Below are 27,780 nucleotides of genomic sequence, written 5' to 3'. Positions count from 1 at the left end.
ACAGAATTGTACTGTATTTTTCAAAGGTTTAGGGCTTAGACCAATGATTTTTGGTTTTAATATACATCATTGGCTTGGACCATGTACCTTGTCTTGCCACCCAGTGGAGACAGTCCCACATTACACAAAAACACAAGAGGTGTTCCAAACGGAAGATGTGGCGCGAGACATAGCTAGCTAATATTGTGTGTACATACAAACTTTTTAAGTAAAAAAACGAATCTAAACTAGTTCCACCCACAGCAGTTATTATACGTAGTTCCTCAAGGCAAAAATGCCCCGTAGAAGACAGGTAAGACAAATATATGTCGGAAGATGGTTAGCTGGATAAGCTAGCCAAGTCAAATACCGGTAACGTTAACTTAGCTAGCTAGAACAGTTAGCTATGTTAGCATAACGTTGCTGAAATGCGCATTTCTATTGTGTCGATTTGAAAGTATTTTACGTTGTTAGCTAACGTTAACTTGTATATAAACAAAATGCATAACCATTAGTTCGCTAGCCAAGATGGCCTCTTTTTACGCTTATAAGCTAGATAGCTGATGCTAATATTGTGTTGTACTAGCCAGGCTTTGTTTATGTAGCTACTAACAACCTAACTGTATATCTCAATTATTAGAATTTGATACATTAACGTTAAATAATCTAACGTTGGTAAATTGTTTATTAGCTACTGATGAAGTGGAAATAATTCTACTTCTAGCTCATTTAGAGAATGCCAGCAGATACTGACCCTACCATTACGCTTGTTTACACCGAGCTGCACTGAGGTCGGAACACAATCTTGCATACATTAAAAGCCAATGTGTACTTGATCTGAAAATGTGGTGGAGGGTCTGTATGGAGGGTGTGACTCAATTGCGCAGCCTCCGTAGGCATTCAGAGGCCAAATTGAGCTCCATACCACATTGCTGTGCGCCTCCCAAATGTTGTAACAATGTTGAGGGCTCCATATATAGCTCCTCATTGACATGATTGGTTTACAGTAGGTGGGTCCTGTATAAACACAGACTCACTTCCTTGACAACTTCCTTCAAAACAGCTCTGCGAAGCACAAGAAGTATGAATGCCCTGACTTCTGCGGAAGCCGTATCACTTTAAAAGCTGCACGGCCAGTGCAGACCACGGCTTGACCAAGCAGTGCCTTTTAGACACCATGGAGTCAGAGCGAGATATGAGTCGGAAAATGTACCTCAATGCAAGGTTGGGATACCCCACATTTAACTTTTCCACACTACTTCACCGAGAAGATTGAAATACTTATAGTTTCCGCAGAAAACATCCCCTTTCGTCCTCATGCTAGCTACCAGTAGTAGGGTGTTAGTCGCCCTTGGTTATGACTCTCAGTTCTATTACATTACACATAAAAGTAATTGGCGGAAGGTGTCTTCTGTAGGGGGGAGTTTTGTTAAGAGCCACAACACTCGGTCTGAACTTTGACACGCATGGCTGGTTTTGGAACAATAAGGACCTTATCTTTCATATTGCTGAGAAATAGTTTTCAAAAAACTAAATATTTAATTGATACACACCTTTTTATAGAGTTAGGATTTCCACACAGCCATATTCCCATGTTACAGTGCTTGTTTATGGAAAACAGAAGAAAGACACAGTGGACTACCTGTGTTAATTAGCTGTTTGCATTTTTTGGAACACCTGTGTGTAAACGGAAGACAGACGTCACAAATGTTGCCACTGAAAAATACTGTCGGCTGCAACTGTGTTAAAACTAGTTTAAAAAGTGTACAGTAAGTGTTTATTTTGCATTTGTGAAATTATTTTGATGTGATATGAACGTAAAGGGATTTATGTTTCTAGGACCGTACCGCAATTGAGAATCGATTCACGTTTAGATGGAGTATTTGCCTGTTTTGACTTCCAGAGCCAATTTGCCCTTTAAACAGAACATGTAAGGTCCTTGGACTAAGGAGTAACGTTTGGCTCCATTAGTCCAATATTGGGCTAAGGTGAAGCAACAAACAATGGACGTAATACAATAATTCTACAAATAAACGCAGTAAACAAATCTGTTTTCACTAAATGTCAATAATGTGGTCGTCAAAATACATGATAAATAATTTGAAAACAACGTGGCAGTTGTTAACCATGTCTTAAAATCCCAATACTGTACGTTATGATATTAACATGATATGAGCCTAAATGTAAAGCAAGTGCCGTGCTAAGAACGTTCAAATCAGTTGGACAGCCTTTTTTGTGAAACCCTCGAAATCGGTGTGTTCATATTTGCGTGTGTTTCATATTTGCGTGTGTTTCATATTTGCTCTTTTGCGATGGGTATTCCTCAACCTATCAGAGTAAAATCGATGTGATATTGTATTGCCAAGAAGTATGGGAAAGTCCTGAGGGTGTTTCAGGGTCATCGGACATCTTTTGACTGAAAATATCATTACAATGTAACCCAACTCAGGTCTAGGCCTACCAGAAGTAAGCAATGTTATAGACTGGTAGCCTTCTGTGTTACAGTTCAGACTTGGTGAGAAGTGGGCGTCTGTGTTAGGCTGTGTGTGTCTGTTGGTGGGGGTGCTGCTGTGTGAGTGTGTGGGCTTGCTGAGAAGTGTGTGTCTGTGTAAGGCTGTGTGTGTGTTGGTGGGGGTGCTGTGTGTGTGTGTGTCTAATTTGCATAAAGTAGTATTCTAATTTCATAAAATTTTTCAAATGGTTACAAACTCAGTTTTGCATAAATAATGAAGATTTGTTAATAGTATGACAAGCCTACCTTAAATGATTGGTCTTAAATTACTGTAATTATGTATTCCGTACTGCCTAATTTGCATAATATAGCATTTTAATTTAATCATTTGTTAATAATATGACCACCCTATCTTGAGATATTGAACAAAATGTGTAGAACTTAAGAATCCTATCCTCATGAAATAAGGTGTTATGTGTTCCTAATAAGCTTCTATATAACATGGAATACAAAATATAATACCAGAACCTCAGTTTCATTTTGTCCCCTAACACCCAACCAGTAGCCACAGAAACCATTACAGAATGGCACATTGCATTGAACAACAAAGGAGCTGATTGGCTGACACTGCCATTCCAAAATGGCTGTGGTGGCTACTGCTAGCTAGCATGAGGACAGCAAGGGTAGTTTTCCAGGGAAACTAGCAGTATTTCAATCTTGTCAGTGTGGATAAAGGTACAATTTGGAGTACAGTGGCATATCCCATCCCTGCATCGAGGTACCCTTTTTCGGCTCCATGTCTTAATGTATCCACGGTTGCGTTCCGACCTCAGTGCAGCTCAGTGTAAACGAGCTTAACGGTAGGGTGAGTATCTTCTAGCAAGCTAACTTATAGCTAACGTTAGAGCCACCATGGAAAGTAAATGGCTAGCTATCTTATGTTCTAGCATTAACCTTACTAATCCTGCTTTATTTCATTTTCTCACAGAGAGTGCATGTGGGGAGCGGCTCTGATGGGACTGAAGATTCAGACTCTTCTGCTGAGCGGGAACAGACGAACAGCTCGGAGAGTGATGGAAACATACCCAAGAGAACACGCCTCACAAGAGCATCTCTGCGCCTCAGCCAAAGCTCACAAGGTAAAGCCATGGGATGGATGCTTTAGCTGTGAATCAAAACCTACATAGCAACTGAAATAGTTAGGCTAGCTAACAGTGAGACAGTCACCTGTCTAGGAGACCTTGTGGGGGCTAAGAATTGCTAAAAGATTCCATTATTGTATCCTACATTGTAGGGTGTCCACCCACCAGGGTTTCTGTTAGGAAAAAGTCTGGCCAGGCATGTGACCGGCAAAATAAAAAGTTACCGGACGATGAAGACATGTACCAGACCCATATGCATTGGGTGGGTAACCTGATTAGGGGGGTCCACCCACTGTGCTCAGAATAACAGAAATCATATTTAGAATATGGTAATTCATCAACTGGGGAAAAAACAAGCTCTGACTGGGGGAAAAATAGTTTTGAACGGTCATCCAACTCGGGAACTCTGGCCTCTTTCTAGAGCTCAGATTTTCTGACCTGAAGATCGCTGACGTCATGATTTGACCACAAATTTTTCAGATTACTGCAACAGCAGCTCTTGCACTGTCTGACAGATTTTCCTCTCAAAGGCTCTGTATCTGTATGCTGTACAAGTGTAATAAATAAAATGGGCTACATATTGAATATACTGTATACACTCGGCAATTTAATTCCACAAAATTATGCAAATTCACCTAGACCGATAAGCATGACCAGTCAAATTACATCGCCTGTTATTTCCATCAATGACTAGGCTAAAAGTATTATTTTGCAATGGGACTTTTTCTTCTTCTCCTGGTTATTACCGGCTAACAGAAACTCTGCCACCCACTCCGCACAGAGTGGAAGAAATTGCGCTTTGGTGATGAAATTTGACTTCCTTATGTTATAATATACATTTTACCAAGACAAATATGATTCTTCATGTTCGGAATTGTTCAGTGGGGTCTTTCTCTAACATATCATTAACATTATATACAAAACTTCAGATTTCGTAACCTAACACATCCAATAATAAGCACCAAGCTCTGTTGACAGAGCGCCGCCGCATTCTCATATCGACTTTTGTGGATTTTATATGTTGCGGTGGTGTCTGCATAGTTGTATCCGCGAGTCGCAAAATTAATATGATATGAGCTAGATTAAATGTAAAAGGATTTGAAAATAAAAAGCTTGCGGTACGCTCAGTGCTCCGTTAACAATTCACAAACATTTTTGTGAATGGAATTTCGCATTAATATAAAGTGTATATTACAATATGAAAATACTGCATGTCATGTCTCAAAATCAATATCTAACTTACCTCTATATTGTTTTATGTTCTTCAGATTTGAGAAGAAAGATGAGTTCAACAGTGAGCCTGTCAGTTAGCGTTACATCCAGACCGCTCACCACATGTTGATTTTGTCCACCCACACCAGACGCGATCAGGACACGCAGGTTGACATATCAAAATGAACTCTGAACGAACTATATTAATTTGAGGACAGGTCTGAAAGCATTAAATATTTACCTCCACCGACTGGAGTGTGGACCTCAGTAGATCTTTCAATTACGCATGTGGCTATATGCTCCTAAAAACCAATGAGGAGGTGGGAGAGGCAGGACCAAGTTCTATTTTTAGCGCATGGCTACGCAGATGCCGTTGACGCGTGCGAGCAGTGTGGGTGCAATGATTGAATAACACCATGGTCCACGTGCGCGAATAGATTTTGTCCCCCCATACGAAACGCAATCACGACATGCAGGTTGAAGTATCAAAACAAACTCTGAACCAATTATATTAATTTGGGGACTGGTTGAAAAGCATTAAACATGTATGGCAATTTAGCTAGCTAGCTTGCTGTTGCTAGCTAATTTGTCCTGGCATATAAACTCCGACAATTAGTCCACACATAAAACGGTCAACCGAGTCATTTCTAGTCCCCCTTCCAGGCTTTTTCTTCTTTGGACTTTATATGGCAATTGGCATCTAACTTTCATAATAAGGTGTATTACCACAACCGACTGACCTCCGTTCATCTTTCAATCACCCACGTGGGTATAACCAATGAGATGGCATGTGGGTATATGCTTCTAAAAGTCAATGAGGAGATGGGAGAGGCAGGACTTGCAGTGCGTTCTGTGCCACAAATAGAACCAACTCTATTTTAGCGCTTGGCAACGCAGACGCTCGTTGGTGCGCGTGAGCAGTGTGGGTGCAATGATTGAATAACATGTATGTGTAAATTTATTTTGCAACACATTTGACGTGAGCGGTCTGTTCAGCATGAATCCAGCCTAACTGACGCAATGCGATTTTCCAGATTTTTTACCACGTTTTTTCTCTGGCCTCCATTGAATTATTCACCCTAATTTTGTCCATCCTACAAGGGTAAAAACTCCAGTAACTTTTGAACAGATAATGATAGACAGGTTTTCTTAGAGGAGTATCTACACATTTAACATATTATTTTACCCATTGGTCCCATCATTTTATTTTTTTATTGGACAACCTATACATTGCCTTGTAGCTAAATGTTGTGCCGTTTTTCCCACCTGCCCATGTAGACACACCTGATGTGAAGCAAGACGAGTCTCCACCGTTGACGCCTACAGGCAACGCCCCGTCGTCTGAGTCTGAGCTGGACATCTCCAGCCCCAATGCCTCCCACGATGAGAGCCTGGCCAAAGACCCTGCCCTCAGAGACTCCGACAAGGACCTCTCCCACCGGCCCAAGCGCCGTCGCTGCCACGAGACCTACAATTTTAACATGAAGTGTCCCACGCCGGGATGCAACTCATTGGGTAAAATAAGTCACCATTTGGTTAGTGGCACCACTGCTAGTTTAGTGGATGCTCAACAAGACTTGTCATGTGTTATGATTCTAGTCAATTAAATGTATTCTCTGTAAACTCATTGCTTTTCTTTCTCTCTTGTTTCTCGCAGGACATCTAACAGGGAAACATGAACGGCATTTTGCGGTATCAGGATGCCCACTTTACCACAACCTCTCTGCTGATGAATGCAAGGTATATGTCAACAATATTTTCCATTGGTTATGTGTTTTTTGAGGTACATTAACTTCATTGTCTCCTACGATGAGAGCCACAGAGAATCAAATCCCCAATAAATGTATTCTTCCTTTTTATTGACAGGTGAAAGCAACCACTCGTGAGAAACACGAAGAAGAGGCAAAGGTGCAGGAGGAAAGCAACAGACACGCCACACGACACCAGGTAAAATTAATACAATTAATATTGAATACTTTTTAAGGTGATACATTTTATCATGTTGGAAGTGAAAAAAATCACAATGAATTTCTGTTGTGTCCACCAGACTCCCACTTCAAGACAGACGAGATACAAAGAGCAGGTGACGGAGATGAGGAAAGGGAGGAACTCTGGGTTGTCTAAGGAGCAGAAGGAGAAATACATGGTGAGACATATTTAAATGACTTAAGGGACAATTATGTTTGCTATGGAGATCTTACATTTTGGTGTCTTAGAATTTGAAACGTATTTCAGAAGTAGTTTTTGTGATGTTGTCATGTAGACTTGGTTTATTGACACAATCAACACTGCATCACCCAACCGTTTTATTTCTCCATCTCGTCCACAGGAGCATCGACAGAGCCACGGCAACACCAGAGAACCTCTTCTGGAGAACATCACAAGTGAATATGACCTGGAGCTCTTTAGAAAAGCCCAGGCACGTGCATCTGAAGATCTGGTAAGAGAAAAACCTCAGTGCACCTACCTCCTTCATTCATAATTAACCAATAGGGATATAGATTGTATTGTAGATAAGGTCATCTTGGTTGTTTAGAAGAATTTCATATTTCACCTCTCTTGTTTCACACTTATTGAAAACGCCACAGGAGAGGCTGCGGATCCAGGGCCAGATCACGGAGGGCAGCAACATGATCAAGACCATCCTGTTCGGCCGCTACGAGCTGGACACCTGGTACCACTCGCCCTACCCTGAGGAGTACGCCCGCCTGGGACGCCTCTACGTCTGCGAGTTCTGCCTCAAGTACATGAAGAGCCAGACCATTCTGAGACGACACATGGTAAGATAATGAAGAGCCAGGCTTATCACCTCTTAGGCTTGTGTTACACAAAGCAACTTTCATGCCATTTTAGTTGCAGTTGCCGGTTACGAGTGACATCTTCTCAAGCCACTTTGCTGGTGCACAAAACAGCTCAAATGCGATTGAAATAGCATGCAACAGCCAATCAAATTTAAGCTACTTTTGTCATATGTTTGGGAATTCTAAACTTACCCAATGTCATCTTCTGCATTACATTGTGATTTCACAAATTATTTGTTTATCCAACCGTTTGGTTATTGTATAAGGATCGAGTTAGTTAAGCTGGCTGTACAATTTAGCTAGCTAGCCAAAATAAAATTGCCAGCACCGTTTCATCAAGCTAGCTAGCTAGCTACGAGCTAACCAAGCTAGCAACAAGCTAAGCCAACTAATGCAGTTCATGTTGGACAATTTCAGTTGAAACTGGTCAGAGAGAGGTCTGGGTTAACCTAAGAAATGATGTTTTTTGACTGCCAAACCATGTACATAAATCTTTACTAGCCACGATGACAATATTTATTTATACAGCTCCCGTTGGGCTAATGTCTCTTCTGTATTGGTTCCCACAGCACTGGCAGCTGTGTTGACATGACAACATAGGGTTTGAACCTTGGAATGGATCATGTGACAAAATTATTTGTTTTGATTGGCTGTTTCTTGAAACTAGTTGCACAAAGTTGAATTGTTTGCAACTGGATGCAACCAAGTCGCAGATGAATTGCTTATCAGTGGCAGGGGGTGTTGCACGAATCAATCCTAATGCAACATAGTTGCAAGCAACTAAAGCTGTGTCCAAGTTGCTACGTGTAACTACACCCTTAAGGCATGAACAAACCACCAAGACTGTCGGCTGCGGTACACCTCTGCCCAGAATGTCAGTCAATGCTTTTTTTGTGTAAACATTAGTGATGCATGGGTTGATTCATAACCCGCAGTCACCGCGGTTATATCCGTGTGCGGGTTTAGGGTCATGAAATATTGTGTGTATTAAAGGTGGGTGGGTAGGTTAAATAAAGAGAAAACAACGCATTAAAAATCCCAAATGTATAATTCTTGTGCAATTGAATATCTATAGGCTACATTTCGGTTTTTCTTTCATAATTTTTATCTGGAGTTGGTGCATATGCCCTAAAGCTTAGGCTTAACTGTATGCGTGCCAAATAAATGCCATTTGCCAAATGCTTTTGGGAACTTGGGCAGAAAAAGTTAACATCGATCCAAGATGTTATGTGTGATGACTGCGAGGCGCTATACAGATTGGACAGTCGCAAGACGGGGATGTCAAATATGGCAGGCCAATGTGACTGTACTGTTCAGATGTGTTAAATGGAATAGTAACTGAAATCTGGACATTGACTGTAGGCCTATAACCGCTCACATAGCCTAATATAACATTAACTCCTGCAGAATTAAGCCGTTCTTGCAGTAAAATGTTACACCAAATGTAAATTTTGACTCGGGAACAGGAGTAGAGAAATATAATGTATTTATTTCAGAATCTTGAGAGAATGAATGCGCTGTTAGAACCTTTAGATACGGTCCCTATCTTTATCAGCATCATAAAAGCTGCTAGTATTTCAACCACATAAATTATACATCCAACCCGAACTAAAATCTTATCAGAAATATGTTGGAGTGTTTTCACTGCTTGTAATTCTCTTAAAACTGGTCAAACTAATGCAGACCTGCCAACCTGCACGCATTTTGCATACCATGCACGTAATTTGACGTCAAAGTATGCTGGTACAAAAAAAAACTACCCTAAAAATATGCTTCTAGCCGGAACATTCTGTCTGAAGTTGGTGCTGAGCCAATCGGAGGACTTGGGCAAGGAGAAAAATGTCTAGCTCTTCAGTCAGGCACTCTCCGTATTCATAGTACTATTTTCAGGGCCACTGGAATATATGTGGCGAGGCAGTATTTCCCGCAGCTCTAGTTTAATAAAATATATTGATGGAAAGCGTTAAAAATAGGGGCAAAGTGTTTTTTTTTTTTTTTTTACCAGTTTGCCACATGGTTTGTGAACTTGCTCACAATGTCTGTCCTTCACATCAGAGTACTGCTGTAGGCTTTTTGAGTATGTTTAAATGCACACTAATAATGAAATACTCTTATCTTAATCGGCATAAGGTCAAAATCGAAGTAAGCATACGCCAATTAAAACATCTGGTTTTCTGAGCAATCTTTCAAATTGTTAGGACATGTAAACACCTTAATCGATGTCCAGTGGTGTATTTGATCAGTGCATATGCTAGCACCAGCTGAGCGACCGTCCCTCTTTAGCGCGAGTGAAGTGAGTTCAGAACAACTGAATGTATGCGTCTTAGAAGTAGTTTTCACATATAAAGTTGGTATGTCCAAACTCTGTGGTAGAATGTTTATTTTGATTGGCGATTTTCAGCATTTTCAGAGTGCCATCAGGTAGCCTGATTTCAGATGTGTCCATGTAAACAGGATTATTTGGAAAATCGTTCTTGCAAAGTATGTAAGCGTTTTAATCAAACTATTATATTAATCTGACTATCCACATAATCATATTATTGTGTGCATGTAACTGCACTCTGCGTGTCTTCACCAATCAGATTCACAGAAATCGCAGGTCGTGTACAAACGCGCTCTCCACTTTCCTCCGGTATCTATTTAGCAAGCTTGATAATGGAAAATGTATTTCGCAAACAGTTCATTCTCCATTTTCACTACCCTTTTTCCTCACACATCAGTGATATCAATGGTGGAGAGCTACCATCTAGCTCGAGGGAGGAAAATAGTCAGAGGTGGCACCACATGTCCCAGAGTGATGTGGCGAAAAAAATATTCTGGGGCCTGTAGATTTTCCTGATCTGATAACCATTTGCACAGATAATCTTTCCCCCTTTTTTCTTTATTTTTTGTTGTTGTTATTGCATTCTCTCCCTGGTCTCTAAACCTCTTTGCTGCGTGAGAGAAGCAGACGTAAAAGAGAACTTTACCGATGTCAACTAGATTAAATAATTCATTTTATTGATGTAGGGTAACAAGTAGTGACAAGTGAAGCTGCATGTATCTAGTTATAGACAAGTTTATCAAATAGCCTACCAAATGTTGAAAATTAAAAGCAGAAACATAGGCCTATCTAAATTAATAATGATAATAATCACGCACCCCATGTCAATAAATTGTTCTGGCATCTCTGACTGTATAGCACATTTTCTATATTTGCGGGTTAGGGTCAGGTGCTGCGGGCCTGAGCTTTTCACTTTATCACATATAGTCGGGCAGTTGCGAATGGGAAATTGGCAATTGCGGGAGATCAAACAGCTGACCCATGCATCACTAATACATACAGAAAGTATTCACACCCCTTGACTTTTCCCAAATTTTGTAGTGTTATAGCCTGAATTTAAAATGGATTCAATTTAGATTTTTTTGGTCACTTTTCTACACACAATACACCATAATGTCTAAGTAGAATTATGTTTTTATTTTACTTTTACAAATTAATAAAACATGAAAAGTTGAAATGTCTTCTCAATAAGTATTCAACCACAAAGACCCAGGGAGGTTTTGCCAATACCTCGCAAAGAAGGGCACCTATAAATAAAAAAAGCAGACATTGAATATCCCTTTGAGCATGGTGAAGTTATTAATTACACTTTAGATGGTATATCAATACACCCAGTCACAACAAAGATACAGGTGTCCTTCCTAACTCAGCTACCGGAGAGGTAGGAAACCACTCAGAGATTTTTACCAATGGTGACAGAGTTTAATGGCTGTGATAGGAGAAAACTGAAGATGGCTCAACAACATTGTAGTTACTCCACAATACTAACATAATTGACAGAGTGAAAAGAAGGAAGCCTGTACAGAATACAAATATGCCAAAACTTTCTGTTCTGTTTGCTAGAAGGCACTAAAGTAATACTTCAAAAATGTGGCAAGCAATTAACTTTTTGTTCTGAAAACAAAGTGTTATGTTTGAGGCAAATCCAATACAACACATTAGAGTGCCACTCTCCATATTTTCAAACAATGTTGGTGGCTGCATCATGTTATGGGAATGCTTGTAATTGTTAAGGACTGGGGAGTTATTCACGATAAAAATGAATAGAATGGAGCTAAACACAAGCAAAAAAAACTGGCCAAATCTAAACTGGAGTTGCTTACCAAGTAGCAGAGTTACAATTTTGACTTATATCTGCTTCAAAATCTATGGCAAGACCAGAAAATGGTTGTCTAGCAATTATCAACAAACAATTTGACAGAGCTTGAAGAATTTTGAAAAGAATAATGGGAAAATGTTTCACAATCCAAGTGTGGAATGCTCTTAGAGACTTACCCAGAAAGACTCAAAGCTGTAATCGCTGCCAAAGGTGATTCTATTGACTATTTATCTAATCAAGATATATTCATGTTTTATTTATTATACATTTTTTACAAATATAAGAATTTGACTTCCACTTTGATATTGCGGAGTATTTTGGGGAGATTGTTGACAAAAAATGACAAATCAATTTTAATCCCACTTTGTAACACAACAAAATCTGGAAAAAGTGAATTGGTGTGAATACTTTCTGTAGCGGTGTACATCGGGGTTCAGCCTGGTTAAAATACTCCAGGCTAGAAGGTGGCAGCAGCGTTGCTTTCGTGTTGTTTACATTGGCATGTCAAATATGATCATTTCCCCCCCCATAATTTTACTACATATACTGAACAAAAATATGAACGTAACGTGCAACTATTTTACTGAGTTACAGTTCATATAAGGATATCAGTTAATTGAAATAAATAAATTAGGCCCTAATCTATGGATTTCACATTACTGGCAGAGGGGCAGCTATCGGTGGGCCTGGGAGAGCATAGGCCCACCCACTAGGGAGCCAGGCCCAGCCAATCGGAATGAGTTTTTCCCTACAAAAGGGCTTTATTACGGACAGGAATACTCCTCAGTTTCATCAACTGTCCGGGTGGCTGGTCTCAGATGATCCCGCAGGTGAAGAATCCAGATGTGGAAGTCCTGAGCTGGCGTGGTTAGACGTGGTCTGCGGTGGGGAGGCCGGTTGGACGTACTCCCAAATTCTCTAAAACGACGTTGGAGGTGGCTTATGGTAGAGAAATGAACATTTAATTATCTGGCAACAGCTCGACCCCTCAAAACTTGAGACATCTTTGGCATTGTGTTATGTTCCTTTTATTGGCCTTTTATTGTCCCCAGCACAAGGTGCACCTGTGTAATGATCATGCTGTTTAATCAGGGATGTAAACAAATTTGAGCACAACATTTTAGAGGGATAAGCTTTGTGCGTATTAAAAATATTTTATTTCAGCTCATGAAACATTTGACCAACACTTTATTTATATGTTGTGTTTATATTTTTGTTCAATATACATCACTCTTGTACATCATTGATTTAAATGATTATAAGGCTGTAAATATCAGACTGGGTCAGTGGGCCTTTAATTGGATTTGAATTAGCAAATCAATAGTGTTGTATCCCTTTGTGTTTGTTAGGCCAAGTGTGTGTGGAAGCATCCACCCGGAGATGAGGTCTACAGGAAGGGAGCCATCTCTGTCTTTGAAGTGGATGGCAAGAAGAACAAGGTGAGGGGCCTATACATTTTCTCTAACCCTGGACTCATACATTACTTTGTCTGTTTTTTCCTCAAAATAGGTGTATTGGTCTAAAGAGCAAAGAAATTATCATGGTTAAAAAAAAAAGTAATGTCTCACACTTCTTCAGCCTATGGTCCCTAACCCCAGAGGTGCCTGGCTGTCCTATAAAACAAGCTGCATTATCTCGCAAGGCCTTTGAGGATTTTAAATGGTGTGGTTTCCTTTTCCAGATCTACTGCCAGAACCTGTGTCTACTCGCCAAGCTCTTCCTGGATCACAAGACGCTGTACTATGACGTGGAACCCTTTCTGTTCTACGTTATGACTGAGGCAGACAACACAGGCTGCCATCTTGTGGGATACTTCTCTAAGGTAAATAAAATGTTAAAAAAAGACCAAGGCACCCATCCACTGTACTCCTTCCACATTGATAGTGGTTGCCTGTATATATTCAGAGCCATATCCCTGTAATGCTTAGAGAAGATCACATGTCAAGTGTTATTGAAGTGTTGTGGTTGCAGGTTCACCTGCCTCATCTAAAGCCTATTCTTTTGGGGTGTTGCTATAGGCCACCAAGTGCTCACAGTCAATACCTAAGTAATGTGTGTGAAATGCTTGATAGTGTATGTGATGTAAACAGAGAGGTCTACTTTCTTGGGGACCTGAATATTGACTGGTTTTCATCAAGCTGTCTGCTCAAGAGGAAGCTTCTCACTGTAACCAGTGCCTGTAATCTGGTTCAAGTTATTAATCAACCTACCAGTAGAACATTGTTCTAAAGCTGTATCTTTACCCATTGGGTGCAGTGATCACAGTATAGTGACATACAGAAAAGCCACATTTCCAAAAGTTGGGCCTAAAATAGTGAATAAGAGAGCATACAAAAGATGTTTCTGTGACTCATGTGGATGATGTAAAAAATATTTTAAAAGCGTCAAATTATTGATGAGCATGCACCTGTTTAGAAACGTACTTTTAGAACTGTTAAGGCTCCATGGATTGATGAAGAATTTTAAAACTGTTTGGTTGAAAGAGATGGGACAAAAGGAGTGGCTAATAAGTCTGGCTGCTCATCTGACTGGCTGACATATTGCAAATTGAAAAATTATGTGACTAAACTCAACAAAATAAGAAGGAAGTATATTATGAAGCCAAGATCAATGCTCTAAAGAATCATAGAAAAAAACTTTGCAGTGCTTTAAATTAAATGATGGGCAGAAAGACATTCAACTCCATCTTTCATCAAATCAGATGGATTATTCATCACAAAACTGTTTGATGTTGGCAATTATTTTAATGATGACTTCATTGGCAAAGTGGGCAAACTTCGCCAGGAAATGCCAACAACGAACAGTGAGCCATCGTATTCATGCATAAAAAACAAATAATGAAAGAAAAGCATTGTAAGTTTTAATTTTGTAAAGTTAGTGTGGGAGAGGTGGGAAAATTATTGTTATCGATCAATAATGACAAACCTCCTGGCATTGACAACTTAGATGGAAAGCTACTGAGGATGGTGGCTGACTATAGCCACTCCTATCTGTCATGTCTTTAATATGAGCCTAGAGGAAAGTGTTTGTCCTCAGGCCTCAAAGGCATTCCGCTACCCAAGGGTGATAAAGCGGCCTTTACAGGTTCTAATAGTAGATCTATTAGCTTGCAACCAGCTCTTAGCAAACTGTTGGGAAAAAATGTGTTTGACCACATACAATGCTATTTCTCTGTAAATAAATTAACAACAGACTTTCAGCATGCTTATAGAGAAGGGCACTCAACATGTATTGCACTGACACAAATTACTGATGATTGGTTGAAAGAAATTGATTGTGGGAGCTGTACTGTTAGATTTCAGTGTAGCCTTTGGTATTATTGACCATAACCCATGTTGAGAACTTATGTTTTATGGCTATTCAACGTCAGCTCTAAATCCACAGTGGGGCAATCTATCTAATAGAACTCAGATGGTTTTCTTTAATGGAAGCTTCACTAATGTCAAACATGTAAAGTGTGGTGTACTGCAGGGCAGCTCTCTAGGCCCTCTACTACTTTCTAGTTTTACCAATGACCTGCCACTGGCATAAAACAAAGCATGTGTGTCCATGTATGCTGATGATTCAACCATATATGCATCAGCAACCACAGCTAATGAAGTCACTGAAACCCTTAGCAAAGAGTTGCAGTCAGTTTTGGAATGGGTGACCAGTAACATCTCTAAAACTAAGAGCATTGTATTTGGTACAAATCATTCCCTAAGTTCTAGACCTCACCTGAATCCAGTAATTAATGGTGTGGCTGTTGAACAAGTTGAGGAGACTAAATTACTTGGTGTTTCCTTGGATTGTAAACTGTCATGGTCAAAACATAGATTCAATGGTTGTAAAGATGGGAAAGGTCTGTCTGTAATAAAGAGATGCTCTGCTTTTTTGACACCACACTCCACAAAGCAAGTCCTGCAGGCTCTAGTTTTATCTTATCTTGATTATTGTCCAGTCATGGTCAACTGCTGCAAAGAAAGATCTAGTTAAGCTGCAGCTGGCCCAGAACAGAGCGGCACGTCTTGCTCTTCATTGTAATCAGAGGGCTAATATGAATACTATGCATGCCAGTCTCTCTTGGTTAAGAGTTGAGGAGAGACTGACTGCATCACATCTTGTTTTTTTTTTAATAAGAAACATTGTTGGAACTTCCAAATTGTTTGCATAGTCAACTTACACACAGCACTGACACACACTTACCCCACCAGGCATGCCACCAGGGGTCTATTCACACTCCCCAGGTTCAGAACAAGTTCATGGAAAAGTACAATATTATATAGAGCCATGAGTGCATGGAACTCCCTTCTCTCACATATAGCGCAATTGAACAGCAAACCTGTTTCAAAAAAACAAATAAAGCAACACCTCACAGCACACAGCTGGATGCTGGAATGAGTAGTCGTGCAGTACCTCGCTCCGCGGGTAATATTACATTTCATTACATTACAACGGAGCGATTTGATTAGTGTATTGTTAGCTAGCTACATAGTTGTCTTTGCATCAAGGATAAAGGTGTAGCTTTGAGAAATTAACAAGGTTAGCTAGCCAGCTGTATTCGTTCGCAGTGACGCCGTTTTCCAAACAAAGTGAACACCACAGCCACTGCTAGCTAACCAACTTTACAGTACTAGCAGTACTGTAGAAACTAAATACATTACAACGGAACGATTTGACTAGTGTATTGTTAGCTAGCTACATAGTTGTCTTTGTATCAAAGATAAAGGCGTAGTACAGAGTAACTATCGAGGTTAGCTAGCCAGCTACATTTTCTAACAAAGTCAACAACGCGGCCACTGCTAGCTAGCCAACTCTACTAGCTAGCTGTATCATTTTTAGTCAATAAGATTTTTGCAACGTAAGCTTAACTTTCTGAACATTCGAGATGTGTAGCCCACTTGTGTAGCTAGCAGGACTGACTTTGTGTTAGCTAGCCAACGTTTAATTACTTCTGCGTTATGAACTAGACACGGACACGAATGATCCATTGGTAGTTTGTTGTAACCAAGTGTTGGTGCTAACCGTTATTGGATGCTAGCATGGATGCTAGCTACGGCGTCATAGCATACGGTGCACTATGTGGGTCTGTACCAATACTGTACCAAGTTATCTAGCTGAATAAACTAAGTTTGAGCCTATTCCTGGAAACATTGAACCACTGTAGTTTACATCAATTATAATTTCTAAGTGGAAGCTAGAAAAGTTATATTTTAGTGTTTTAGTGTTTCAGTGAATTGTTAGTGAGGGAGGCCCTGCTCTCTCGCTTCCCCAGTTGTTTAGTTAATTTTCATTACAATCTCCTTTGCATTAGCGTAGCCTCTCCTGTAGCCTATCAACTATGTGTCGGTCTATCCCTGTTCTCTCCTCTCTGCACAGGCCATACAAACGCTTCACATCGCGTGGCCGCTGCCACTCTAACCTGGTGGTCCCAGCGCGCACGACCCACGTGGAATTCCAGGTCTCTGGCAGCCTCTGGAACTGCCGGTCTGCGGCCAACAAGGCAGAGTTCATCTCAGCCTATGCTACCCTCCAGTCCCTCGACTTCTTGGCGCTGACGGAAACATGGATTACCACAGAAAACACTGCTACTCCAACTGCTCTCTCCTCGTCTGACCACGTGTTCTCGCACACCCCGAGAGCATCTGGTCAGCGGGGTGGTGGCACTGGAATCCTCATCTCTCCCAAGTGGACATTCTCTCTTTCTCCCCTGACCCATCTGTCTATCTCCTCCTTTGAATTCCATGCTGTCACAATCACTAGCCCATTCAAGCTTAACATCCTTACCATTTATCGCCCTCCAGGTTCCCTTGGAGAGTTCATCAATGAGCTTGACGCCCTGATAAGTTCCTTTCCTGAGGATGGCTCACCCCTCACAGTTCTGGGTGACTTTAACCTCCCTACGTCTACCTTTGACTCATTTCTCTCTGCCTCCTTCTTTCCACTCCTCTCCTCTTTTGACCTCACCCTCTCACCGTCCCCCCCCCTACTCACAAGGCAGGCAATACGCTTGACCTCATCTTTACTAGATGCTGTCCCTCTACTAATCTCACTGCAACTCCCCTCCAAGTCTCCGATCACTACCTTGTATCCTTTTCCCTCTCGCTCTCCTCCAACACTACTCCCTCTGCCCCTACGCAGATGGTATTGCGCTGTCGCAACCTTCGCTCTCTCTCTCCTGCTACTCTCTCCTCTTCCATCCTATCTTCTCTTCCCTCTGCTCAATCCTTCTCCAACCAATCTCCTGATTCTGCCTCCTCAACCCTCCTCTCCTCCCTTTCTGCATCCTTTGACTCTCTATGTCCCCTATCCTCCCGGCCGGCTCGGTCCTCCCCTCCTGCTCCGTGGCTTGACGACTCATTGCGAGCTCACAGAACAGGGCTCTGGGCAGCCGAGAGGAAATGGAGGAAAACTAGCCTCCCTGCGGACCTGGCATCTTTTCACTCCCTCCTCTCTACATTTTCCTCCTCCGTTTCTGCTGCTAAAGCCACTTTCTACCACTCTAACTTCCAAGCATCTGCCTCTAACCCTAGGAAGCTCTTTGCCACCTTCTCCTCCCTCCTGAATCCTCCTCCCCCCCCCCTCCCTCTCTGCGGATGACTTCGTCAACCATTTTGAAAAGAAGGTCGACGACATCCGATCCTCGTTTGTTAAGTCAAACGACACCGCTGGTCCTGCTCACATTGCCCTACCCTATGCTTTGACCTCTTTCTCCCCTCTCTCTCCAGATGAAATCTTGCCCGCTTGACCCTATCCCCTCCTCTCTTCTCAAGACCATTTCCGGAGACCTTCTCCCTTACCACACCTCGCTCATAAACTCATCCTTGACCGCTGGCTACGTCCCTTCCGTCTTCAAGAGAGCGAGAGTTGCACCCGCTTCTCAAAAAACCTACACTCGATCCCTCCGATGTCAACAACTACAGACCAGTATCCCTTCTTTCTTTTCTCTCCAAAACTCTTGAATGTGCCGTCCTTGGCCAGCTCTCTTGCTATCTCTCTCAGAATGACCTTCTTGATCCAAATCAGTCAGGTTTCAAGGCTGGTCATTCAACTGAGACTGCTCTTCTCTGTGTCACGGAGGCTCTCCGCACTGCTAAAGCTAACTCTCTCTCCTCTGCTCTCATACTTCTAGACCTATCTGCTGCCTTTGATACTGTGAACCATCAGATCCTCCTCTCCACCCTCTCCGAGTTGGGCATCTCCGGCGCGGCTGACTCTTGGATTGCGTCCTACCTAACAGGTCGCTCCTACCAGGTGGCGTGGCGAGAATCCATCTCCACACCACGTGCTCTCACCACTGGTGTCCCCCAGGGCTCAGTTCTAGGCCCTCTCCTATTCTCGCTATACACCAAGTCACTTGGCTCTGTCATATCCTCACATGGTCTCTCCTATCATTGCTACGCAGACGACACACAATTCATCTTCTCCTTTCCCCCTTCTGATAACCAGGTGGCGAATCGCATCTCTGCATGTCTGGCAGACATATCAGTGTGGATGACGGATCACCACCTCAAGCTGAACCTCGGCAAGACGGAGCTGCTCTTCCTCCCGGGGAAGGACTGCCCTTTCCATGATCTCGCCATCACGGTGGACAACTCCATTGTGTCCTCCTCCCAGAGTGCTAAGAGCCTTGGTGTGACCCTGGACAACACCCTGTCGTTCTCCGCTAACATCAAGGCGGTGACCCGATCCTGTAGGTTCATGCTCTACAACATTCGCAGAGTACGACCCTGCCTTACACAGGAAGCGGCGCAGGTCCTAATCCAGGCACTTGTCATCTCCCGTCTGGATTACTGCAACTTGCTGTTGGCGGGGCTCCCTGCCTGTGCTATTAAACCCCTACAACTCATCCAGAACGCCGCAGCCCGTCTGGTGTTCAACCTTCCCAAGTTCTCTCACGTCACCCCGCTCCTCCGCACACTCCACTGGCTTCCAGTTGAAGCTCGCATCTGCTACAAGACCATGGTGCTTGCCTACGGAGCTGTGAGGGGAACGGCACCTCCGTACCTTCAGGCTCTGATCAGTCCCTACACCCAAAGAAGGGCACTGCGTTCATCCACCTCTGGCCTGCTGGCCCCCCTACCTCTGCGGAAGCACAGTTCCCGCTCAGCCCAGTCAAAACTGTTCGCTGCTCTGGCACCCCGATGGTGGAACAAGCTCCCTCACGACGCCAGGACAGCGGAGTCAATCACCACCTTCCGAAGACACCTGAAACCCCACCTCTTTAAGGAATACCTGGGATAGGATAAAGTAATCCTTCTAACCCCCCCCCAAAAAAAAGAAAATAATATAGATGTTCTATTGTAAAGTGGATATCATAAGATGAATGCACCAATTTGTAAGTCGCTCTGGATAAGAGCGTCTGCTAAATGACGTAAATGTAAATGTAAAACAATGCCTCTCCCCCATGTGACTTACTTGTTGTGTGTATGTACTGACATGTATGTGGAACTGAATAGATGCACACACACACACACTACAAGTTCATGTTTTTAAATGTATGTCAATTGTAAAGTATTTTGTCTGTAATGTTTTTTACGTTTTGTGTCGGACCCCAGTAAGACTAGTTTTTGCCATTAGCAATAGCTAATGGGGATCCTAATAAATCTTTCTCCCATGATGTTTTGATACGGTTTATGCTAGAGCTTTATTGTTTTTTATTACGAAGTCTCTGTCATTACTTTAGTTTTAAAGATGAGACTCATACACGTATTCTCTGTTCTTACAGGAAAAGAACTCTTTCCTCAACTACAACGTCTCTTGCATCCTGACCATGCCCCAGTACATGAGACAGGGCTATGGGAAGATGCTGATTGACTTCAGTAAGTCGCTATAGGCAATTTTTTACCTCTGTTCTCTCTTATTAACTACAGCCAGGTGAAATTTCCAGATTATTTTATTAAGCCCCCAGGAATGAAAACACAGCATATTGGTGATTTTAAATACACAGTCAACACTGAAAGGGCTGACACAAAATTCAGCTGCTTTAATATGCCCTGAAAGCAAGTTCTTTGTGTGGCTATTAGGGCTGGGCAATACGGCCTAAAAGTCAGATATATATATTTTTTCAAACTTAAGGGTGATTCATGATATAGCTAACAAAAAATATATAATAATAATCTCAAAATAAGCTTTTTGTACAATTAAAGGTAAAATACACTGCATTTCAATCAGTCAGCAATAATCTAATGAATTCAGGCCTTGTAAAGTAAAATACATAGGCTAAATGAGCTTTCCACAACCATAAGACCCACTAATCGTTATTTTATCAAAATATTTTAACTTGCTTTTTTTTGCAATAATTACTGATCTGCTTTCAAGTATGTCAAAAAAAAAATTGTTGTTGTTTTTTTTACAAATGTACACCACTACCGTTCAAAAGTTTGGGGTCACTTCGAAATGTCCTTCTTTTTGAAAGAAAATCAATTTTTTTGTCCATTTAAAATGACATCAAATTGATCAGAAATACAGTGTAGACATTGTTAATGTTGTAAATGACTATTGTAGCTGGAAACGGCAGATTTTTTTATGGAATATCTACATAGGCATACAGAGGCCCATTATCAGCAACCATCACTCCTGTGTTCCAATGGCACTTTGTGTTTGCCTTTTAAATTATAAACTTATAAACTAATTGATCATTAGAAAACCCTTTTGCAATTATGTTAGCACAGCTGAAAACTGTTGTTCTGATTAAAGAAGCAATAAAACTGGCCTTCTTTAGACTAGTTGAGTATCTGGAGCATCAGCATTTGTGGGTTCGATTACAGGCTCAAAATGGCCAATAACAAAGCACTTTCTTCTGAAACTTGTCAGTCTATTCTTGTTCTGAGAAATGAAGGCTATTCCATGTGAGAAATTACCAAGAAACTGAAGATCTCGTACAATGCTGTGCACTACTCCCTTCACAGATTAGAGCAAACTGCCTCTAACCCAAATAGAAAGAGGAGTGGGAGGCCCCGGTGCAAGAGGACAAGTACATTAGTGTCTCTAGTTTGAGAAACAGACACCTCACAAGTCCTCAACTGGCAGCTTCATTAAATAGTACCTGCAAAACACCAGTCTCAATGTCAACAGTGAAGAGGCGACTCCGGGATGCTGGTCTTCTAGCAGAGTTGCAAAGAAAAAGCCATATCTCAGACTGGCCAATAAAAAGAAAAGCTTAAGATGGGCAAAAGAACACAGACACTGGACAGATGAAGATTAGAAAAAAGTGTTATGGACAGACAAATCTAACTTTGAGGTGTTCAGATCACAAAGAAGAACATTTGTGAGACGCAGAAAAAATGAAAATATGCTGGAGGAGTGCTTGATGCCATCTGTCAAGCATGATGGAGGAAATGTGATGGTCTGGGGTGCTTTGGTGGTGGTAAAGTGGGAGATTTGTACAGGGTAAAAGGGATCTTGAAGGAGGAAGGCTATCACTCCATTTTGCAACGCCATGCCATACCCTGTGGATGGCGCTTAATTGGAGCCAATTTTCTCCTACAACAGGACAATGACCCAATGCACAGCTCCAAACTATGCAAGAACTATTTAGGAAAGAAGCAGTCAGCTGGTATTCTGTCTATAATGGAGTGGCCAGCACAGTCACCGGATCTCAACCCTATTGAGCTGTTGTGGGAGCAGCTTGACCGTATGGTACGTAAGAAGTGCTCATCAAGCCAATCCAATTTGTGGGAGGTGCTTCAGGAAGCATGAGGTGAAATCTCATCAGATTACCTCAACAAATTGACAACTAGAATGCCAAGGGTCTGCAAGGCTGTATGATTCTTTGACGAAAGCAAAGTTTGAAGGACACAATTATTATTTCAATTAAAAATCATTATTTATAACCTTGTCAACGTCTTGACTATATTTCCTATTCATTTTTCAACTCATTTCATGTATATTTTCATGGAAAACAAGGACATTTCTAAGTGACCCCAAACTTTTTGAACGGTAGTGTACATCCCCCAAATTCCCACTAATAATGACCAACTTCTTGTAGCAGGCATTTTATAACATTTTGAAGACGGACAGGGTGTGTTCATAACTCTCTATCTTGTTAGTTATCTAATACATCCAAGTTGGCTAGATTTTAAATAGAAATTACAGGTCTCATAAACAATCTCTCAAGCATGAGCCCACATGCTAGTGAATAGCCAGCTAATCTTTATATTTAAAGTCTTGCCAACTTGGATCTATTAGCTAGCTAACACGGTAGAACAGTTGAACTGCTATGAACACACCCTGTCCGTCTCCAACTGTTTGAACAGCATGCTAGTGAATAGCCAGCTAATCTTTATATTTAAAGTCTAGCCAACTTGGATCTATTAGCTAGCTAACATGGTAGAACAGTTGAACTGCAATGAACACACCCTGTCCGTCTCCAACTGTTTGAACAGCATGCTAGTGAATAGCCAGCTAATCTTTATATTTAAAGTCTAGCCAACTTGGATCTATTAGCTAGCTAACATGGTAGAACAGTTGAACTGCTATGAACATACCCTGTCCGTCTCCAACTGTTTGAACAGCATGCTAGCCTGTGAAACTACAGTTCATTTTGAGGTTTTGCTTTTCTCCACTGGGTCTCATTGCTATTTTAGTGCAGTCCATCTCATTGTTTATTTGAACTGCTACTGACCACCCTGCCTACCCTATCCCCTTTCTATAGGTTACCTGCTGTCCAAGGTGGAGGAAAAGGTGGGCTCCCCGGAGCGGCCCCTCTCGGACCTGGGCCTCATCAGCTACCGCAGCTACTGGAAGGAGGTGCTGCTGCGCTACATGTACAATTTCCAGGGCAAGGAAATCTCCATCAAAGGTGATAGAGAGGACTTTACATAGAACTGAATTTTTCACACAAAAATGTGTGTGCTTAATGCTACACTTTACTGTGTTAAGAGGATTTGGAAAGAATGTACAATTAGTTTAGGGTCAAAATGACGCTGTCAAATGATGTGGCTTGTTCAGGTTACACACACACACACTTTGCACACACTCGCACACATACATCATCTCCAAAGTGTTCCTTTTCAATTGCTACTATGGTTATGCATATCCTTCTTATATTTCTTCTGTTACAAACATTATAGTTTGGGCCTGTCCAAGTAGGGCAATTCTCCTCTCATAACTCATTTGTCTCTAGGCGCATCCAACTGCTCAACATACACTAAGCACTTTAAAACTGGGAAGACTATCCTTGATTTTGCACAGTTTTTGCAGGTTTTTGCTGTACCTTGTGTGTATGTAGCCTTATCTGTTTTATGTGGTTGTTGTCATCTGTGTCATGTTGTCTGTAAATGTTGATGATTTAATGTTGTTAATTATGTGGCTTCAGGTTAGCCTAAATGTCATTTGAACACGTTAGCAGATTTTCTACCAAGCATTTGAATGGTTAGGAATAGCATATGAAATGGTACACTCTTGGCAGGATTCTCTTTTTTGAATGAGTGTGTGAAGAGCTGTGTGAAGAGCTGTGTGTTATGTGTGTGTGTGTTCAGAGATCAGCCAGGAGACAGCCGTGAACCCAGTGGACATTGTCAGCACCCTGCAGTCCCTGCAGATGCTCAAGTACTGGAAGGGAAAGCACCTCGTCTTGAAGAGACAGGTACTGTATGTGTCCCCTTCATGAAGGAGATGTGTGTCATGACAATATCAACATCGGTTAACCCTTTGGGATCAAAATGGGTGACTTGGTCACTGATAAATGTTTAAATTGGAACGCAGTGGCTGTACAGTAACAAACTATAAATTACGTATTGGGTCTTCGTTTTACAACGACGTATAGCTTTCAACTGACCAATGTTTTAAATGGGACCACCACCCCCTAAAAATGTGCTTGCTTCAGTTCCTCCAAAGGCACAGCCAGGTGATACATTTTTTACAAAAATGAACTTTTTGAAGACTCTACCCCTGAGTAATGAAAGTGTATTGAAATTACTGTGCACACTTTGAAGATGTGTGGCCATTTGGAGACACCAGTTAGACCTGTCACTCAAACCCTTGTATTTAAAAAAAATATATTTCACCTTTATTTAACCAGGTAGGCTAGTTGAGAACAAGTTCTCATTTACAACTGCGACCTGGCATATTGTATTTTTTGTCTGGTCATGTTCTATCTACCCCAAGTTTTGGCATGAATATTCTTGTTATATTATTGAACTATTTCCAGATTTCGTTATCGACAAAAGGTTGCAAAAAGTACAGTAAAGGTAAAATGCACATCAAATCAACAGTGTAATGTTTGAATGTGGTTCTGTCTCAGGTGAACTGTCCTCACCTTTGTTCCCATTCAATTGCTACCGTGGTTATACATATCCTTCTCATATTTTTTCTGTTAGGCATTTACATTTGTGCGTGCGTGCAACATGACAATATCAATTTTGATTCAGTTTGTCAGTTAAAACCCTACGTTTCTCCTCTTAAATAAGTTGTCCTTAGGTGCATCAAACTGTTCAACATGCACTAGACTAGACACTTAACCTGGGAAGGAGAAGTCCTGTGGACATTTGAGCTATCCTTGGTTTTGCACTGTATTTATCATGTACAGTGCTTTCGGAAAGTATTCAGATCCCTTGACTTTTTCCACATTTTGTTACGTTACAGCCTTATTCTAAAATTGATTAAATTAAACAATTTTCTTAGCAATCTACACACAATACCCCAACAGGTTTTTAGAAATGTTTGCTAATTTGTTAAAAACAGAAAAACAGACATAACTTATTTAGATAAGTATTCAGACCCTTTGCTATGAGACTCAATTGAGCTCAGGTGCTTCCTGTTTCCATTGATCATCCTTGATGTTTCTACAACTTGATTGGAGTCCACCTGTGGTAAATCTCTGCAGCACTCCACCAATCAGGGATTCATGGTGGAGTGGCCAGACAGAAGCCACTCCTCAGTAAAAAGCACATGACAGCCCGCTTGGAGTTTGCCAAAAGGCACCTAAAGGACTCTTAGACCATGAGAAACAAGATTCGCTGGTCTTATGAAACCAAGATTGAACTCTTTATCCTGAATGCCAAGCGTCACATCTGGAGGAAACCCGGCACCATCCCTACGGTGAAGCATGGTGGTGACAGCATCATGCTGTGGGGATGTTTTTCTGCGGCAGGGACTGGGAGACTAGTCAGCAGGGACTGGGAAAGATGAACAAAGCAAAGTACAGAGAGATCCTTGATGAAAACCCGCTCCAGAGCGCTCAGGCTCGGGCGAAGGTTCACCTTCCAACAGGACAACGGCCCAAAGCACACAGCCAAGACAACGGGGAGTGGCTGAATGTCCTTGAGTGGCCCAGCCAGAGCCTGGACATGAACCCATCTAACATCTCTGAAGACACCTGAAAACAGCTGTGCAGGAACGCTCCCCATCCAACCTGACAGAGCTTGAGAGGATCTGCAGAGAATATTGGGAGAAACTCTCAAAATACAGGTGTGCCAAGCTTGTAGTGTCATATCCAAGAAGACTCGAGGCTGTAATTGCTGCCAAATGTGCTTCAACAAAGTAAGTAAAGGGTCTGAATACTTATGTAAATGTGATATTTCTTTGTTTTATTTATTTTATAAATTAGCAAAAAATTCATGAAAACAGTTTTTGTCATTATGGGGTATTGTGTGTCGATTGATGAGGGAAGAAAACAATTTGTACATTTTGGAAGGCTGTAACCTAACAAAATGTGGGGGGAAATGAAGCGGTCTGAATACTTTCTGAAGGCACTGTATTTGCTGTAGCTTGTGCGTATATAACCCTATCTGTTTTATGTGGTTGTCATCTATGTCATGTTGTCTGTGAATGTGGATGACTTAATGTTGTCTTTGACTCAGTGCTCTTGAATCTGAAGCAAATTCCTGTAAAAGGCCAATACATTCTATGAACTGAACTCCCCCTTACAGGATCTGATCGACGAGTGGAAATCCAAGGAGACCAAAAGAGGCAGCAACAACAAAACCATTGACCCCAGTTCGTTAAAATGGACCCCGCCCAAAGGGACATAGGCTAAAGGCTCACAAGTGAGCCACCTAATAAACTCTTCTTTCTTCTACCACTCCTGCCAGGATAGGAGTCCTATCAACTATCAATACCACAGTGTTCTTTCTTCTATCCCTCCATCCACCCTGTATAGCTGCCCTTTACTAGCTTTTTCTTGTCTGGAGGAACTCTCGTCCCCTGTTTTACATTTCGACTCGTATTTATATTTTAGAAATTTGTCACCAATCAATTCTTGGCTTAAATATTGTTAAACAATGAAAGTTGGAGAATTTTAGTTGATGACTTTTGTTTTAAACGATCCACCTAAATCAAGATAAGCTACGAATGTTTTTACACCTCGTCGAAGCCTTGTACCGAAAGCTCAGACTAGTGGATCACATAATGAATGTTTTGCTTCTTTGTCCTCCAAAAAAATACATACTTCTGACCTGCTGCAGCATTCCTGGCTTTTTCTTTTATTTCATTCAACACAGTGGCAGTTGTTTGCAGAGACAAGTGCTTTTTTTTAGATAGAATATACAATAATCATCGGCATGAATTTTGATACCTTAAAGACATTGCATTTTTTCTTAAAAGTATGAGATTCTTTTTTTTATGCGTTGATATCTAAATTGTATAGATCCTGTAAACATTGAAATCTGAATCTTTTTTTCTAGCTGTAGTAATACAGGAGTTGGTCCCATGCCTCTTGTGAATCTGCCAAATGAAGAAATACAAATAGTACAGAATACCAGTTCAAATGTTTGGTTTGCATTTAGTCATCATAAATACAGGTTTTACATGTATATTTAACATTTTAAAATGTTTTACTGTGCAAACTACATTACAATGTTACAAAGTGCTCTCAGGTTTTAACCATAACATCAATGTATAAGAAATACCTGGTTGTGTGTGTGATCCTTCTGCAATATCGATCGCAGTGCTTGTAGCATCTGGAATGATTCTTGTGAACAATTCTGCAGCAACAAAAAAGCATTTGTTCATGGCGCACGACTGGAATTGTTGGTACCTGTTTTATTGTTTAAACCTTTGGTGTTACTTCTCTGTGCTGTGTTTTTGTCATAATTCTTTTGTATTTTTAATAAAATTACCTTGAGATTTTA

The 27,780-nt window shown here is 41.3% G+C and overlaps 1 protein-coding gene across 2 annotated transcripts; it reads left to right on the top strand.

The window, feature by feature from the left end:
* The first annotated feature begins 113 nt into the window (after positions 1 to 113).
* On the top strand, positions 114 to 27,780 carry LOC106578309 (histone acetyltransferase KAT7). 2 transcript variants are annotated; one of them, XM_014156994.2, is made up of 14 exons: positions 114 to 292; positions 3,420 to 3,570; positions 6,064 to 6,300; positions 6,443 to 6,525; positions 6,652 to 6,732; positions 6,833 to 6,931; positions 7,115 to 7,225; positions 7,374 to 7,565; positions 13,078 to 13,167; positions 13,410 to 13,550; positions 20,436 to 20,529; positions 23,364 to 23,510; positions 24,190 to 24,296; positions 26,581 to 27,780. In XM_014156994.2, the coding sequence occupies exons 1-14, from the start codon at positions 275 to 277 to the stop codon at positions 26,680 to 26,682; spliced, it is 1,653 nt and encodes a 550-aa protein (XP_014012469.1). In that variant the 5' UTR covers positions 114 to 274; the 3' UTR covers positions 26,683 to 27,780. The 2 variants fall into 2 exon arrangements, with proteins under 2 accessions (XP_014012469.1, XP_014012468.1); XM_014156993.2 differs by having other exon boundaries at positions 7,362 to 7,565.

The sequence above is a fragment of the Salmo salar genome, chromosome ssa19 (genome assembly GCF_905237065.1).
Source record: "Salmo salar chromosome ssa19, Ssal_v3.1, whole genome shotgun sequence".
Lineage (NCBI taxonomy): Eukaryota > Metazoa > Chordata > Actinopteri > Salmoniformes > Salmonidae > Salmo > Salmo salar.
Note: the sequence above shows the minus strand (reverse complement) of the source record. Positions and strands in the feature narration are given on the sequence as shown.

Excerpts from the sequence above, each read along its gene's own strand:
- LOC106578309 (XM_014156993.2), top strand. Across the intron at positions 3,571-6,063 it reads CCTCAGCCAAAGCTCACAAG|ACACACCTGATGTGAAGCAA; the intron begins GTAAAGCCATGG and ends CTGCCCATGTAG. Across the intron at positions 6,526-6,651 it reads TCTCTGCTGATGAATGCAAG|GTGAAAGCAACCACTCGTGA; the intron begins GTATATGTCAAC and ends TTTTATTGACAG.